Genomic DNA, 2,652 nt, shown 5'->3' with positions numbered 1-2,652 from the left:
TTTCAGATAATTCCAAGATTTATCTTGGTGTTCACGTCAGTTCACTTCTTTTCATGTTCAAATAATGGTTTTCCTTGGTTCTTGGTATGACCAGTGGTTTTTTACTGTATACTGGACATTTTGGTTATTGTGTCAGAAGAATCCTGATTTTATTTAAATCTTCTATTTCAGAGACTTCCCTGGCAGTCCAGTGGTTCAGACTTCGCCTTCCAGTGCAAGGGGTGCAGGTTCTATCCCTGGCCAGGGATCTAAGATCCCGCATGCCTCGCGGCCAAAACACCAAAATATATTAAAAAAAAAAAAAAAGAAGCAATATTGTAACAAATTCAATAAAAACTTTAAAAAATGGTCCACATCAAACAAAAAATTAATCTTCTATTTCAGCAGAAAGTCATCCCATTTAGGTTTAGTGTATAAATTCCAGCCTACTTTTATGGCCTGTGGTTCTAATGATAGTTTTATTTCCCCAGCCCTTGCAATGCCCTTCCTGTCTGCTCCATTCTCCCGGTGCTGCCCCGGCTGTCACTCCATCCCTGTGGGTGCTGCCTGCAGTGTCAGAAGGCATGTGGCCAGGCTGCCTGGTGGTTCAACAAAGACCTCAAGAAATAGCGGAACAGAGAAGCTTACGACTCACAGGTCCTGGAGGAGGTACAGGCAGAGTGCCCAGGAGTCAGGACCCGGGGCGCACACCTGTATTAGGTCCATAGGGCTGTGCTTTGGGGTTCCTGGGCTAAGGCTGGATAGGTCAGTTCAAACCAGAGGGAGCAGGGTTTTGGTGAGCTTCACAGGGGTTTAATCTATGGGGCCCACAGGGAGAGAGGTTATCACAAGGGTGTTGGGCGGGGGGTCACATCAGGAACTTCGGTTTACTGGTGACTCTGCGGGCTGTCATCTAGGTCACACACTCGAGGGAGGGCTCCTGTCAGTTCAAGGCCCCGCAGGCAGCGGGCCACACAGAACAGATGCCGAGGCAGTGATCGTGTACTCAGTGTGAGTGGCCTGTCGGCAGGTCTGGGTTGCAGCCCCCTCTAGCGCCTATTCCAGGAACCTGTAAGCAAGAAAGAGAAACCCCAGGGACCCATCCCATGGCTGTTCCTCCAGTGCTGGAGTCCCCAGTCAGCCCGTCTCCTTCCCAGCTCAGAGCCTTTCCCCATCGTCTGCTGAACTAGCTGCAAGGTACTTAGCTGTACTTCGTGGGGAGCAGCTGGGAAAGTGAGTCTGCAGCACCTTCCGGGGCGGGGAGTCCACCACCCCCATTTAAGCGTTTACTCACTCATCTCAGCCAGGGCACGGCCTTCGCGACGGCCTCATGTGGCGACTGCCTGGCTCCCTGCTAACCTGTTCTGCAACAGCCAAAGCAGTTTTCTAAAAACACAAACCTTACGCGAAACTCTTCCACCTTAAATCCTCCCTTGCATCCCCCACTGGGACCCAGTGGAGCCACCCAGAGGACCCTGCTCCCCCGGGCCCCTGGGCTCTAGCCACAGGGCACTTTTCTTCATTTCCCGGAACAGTGTCAGGCCCCCTCCCCGTATTTGTTCCTAGGGCTGCCCAAACAAATACCATAAATAAACCTGGCGGCTTAAACAACACAAATTTATCTCCCCACTGCTCTGGAATCCAGAAGTCCAGGATCACGGTGTCAGAGGCTGCTTCCCCCAGAGCCGCTGAGGGAGTGAGTCTGCTCCAGGCCGCTCTCCTAAGCTTGCAGATGGCCATCCATGTTCATGATCGTTCTCCCTGTGTGCTTGTCTGTCTCCAGTTTCCCCTTTCTATAAGGACACAGTCATATGGATTAGGGCCCATCCTAATGGCCCCTTCTTAACTTGATGAGTCCGAATGGCCCTATTGCTAAGTAAGGTCATGTTTTGAGGTCCTGGGGGGGGGGTCAGGACTCCACTACGTGAACTTTGGGGGGCACAACTGAGCAGTCCCACTCCCACCATAGACCTTTGCCCATGCTGTCCCCTCCCTCTGCAACGCTTTCACCCCCCCCTTCACCTAGTTAACTCAATTACCCACTATATTACGCTGGGGCTGTCACCTCCTCCAGGAAGCCTTCCAGTCTACGCCAAGTTCCTTGGCCTTCATCCCTCAGGACCACGGTAACTGCACGCTGATTAACGTGTCACCCACTAGACGAACACCCGAGCCGGAGAGACCAGGTGCCCTCTCCACGTCACCGTATCCGACGGAACTGGTCCGACCGGGGCATGCAGGAGAGGTGAGGGTCACAGTAGCCACCTAAGGACACGAAAGGGCACGACCACCACGCCTCCCTGTACACAAGTCCGCAGCGGCCATCATATCGGGCTCCAAACCTGCCCAGGACCCCCGGCCTGGCCCGCGTCCCCTCAGCCCTCCGACTCCCCGCCCCGGCCCCGCCCCCCGGCCGTGTCCTGTCAGTGTGCCGAGCTGCCAATAAAGTTACTCTCGGAGCCGACCGGAAAACGCGCCGTAATCCGCGCCGCGACCGTCGTAAAAGCGCCAGGCTCCCCTGGTGACTAGCAACGCGGGGAAGATGGCGGCGCTGGTGGCGACCGAGGCCGCGGCGTCCCCGGACCCGGCGGAAGCCGCCGAGATGGCCGAGGCGGCGGAGCTAAGCCGCGTACTGAGCCGCATGCTGCCCGGTCTGGAGGCCGACAGCAAGCA

General features: G+C 55.4%; 1 protein-coding gene and 1 long non-coding RNA gene across 2 annotated transcripts in view; one reads left to right on the top strand and one right to left on the bottom strand.

Annotated features, from left to right (window-relative positions):
* Window positions 1-360: 360 nt before the first annotated feature.
* LOC112412063 (uncharacterized) lies at window positions 361-2,329 on the bottom strand. Its single transcript, XR_003005726.1, has 3 exons — window positions 2,019-2,329; window positions 1,274-1,772; window positions 361-1,048 (listed from the first exon to the last, which is right to left on the bottom strand). It is a non-coding gene; the product is annotated as an uncharacterized LOC112412063 (long non-coding RNA).
* A 108-nt stretch (window positions 2,330-2,437) lies between these two features.
* Window positions 2,438-2,652, top strand: part of DNAAF5 (dynein axonemal assembly factor 5) — a 36,684-nt gene continuing 36,469 nt past the window's right edge. The window contains exon 1 of the mRNA XM_024763513.1: window positions 2,438-2,645. Coding sequence (XP_024619281.1) covers window positions 2,522-2,645 — 124 coding nt within the window. The 5' untranslated portion in view covers window positions 2,438-2,521. The remainder of the gene's footprint in view (window positions 2,646-2,652) is intronic.

Source organism: Neophocaena asiaeorientalis, unplaced genomic scaffold (genome assembly GCF_003031525.2).
Source record: "Neophocaena asiaeorientalis asiaeorientalis breed wild unplaced genomic scaffold, Neophocaena_asiaeorientalis_V1.1 scaffold223, whole genome shotgun sequence".
Classification (NCBI taxonomy): domain Eukaryota; kingdom Metazoa; phylum Chordata; class Mammalia; order Artiodactyla; family Phocoenidae; genus Neophocaena; species Neophocaena asiaeorientalis.
Note: the sequence above shows the minus strand (reverse complement) of the source record. Positions and strands in the feature narration are given on the sequence as shown.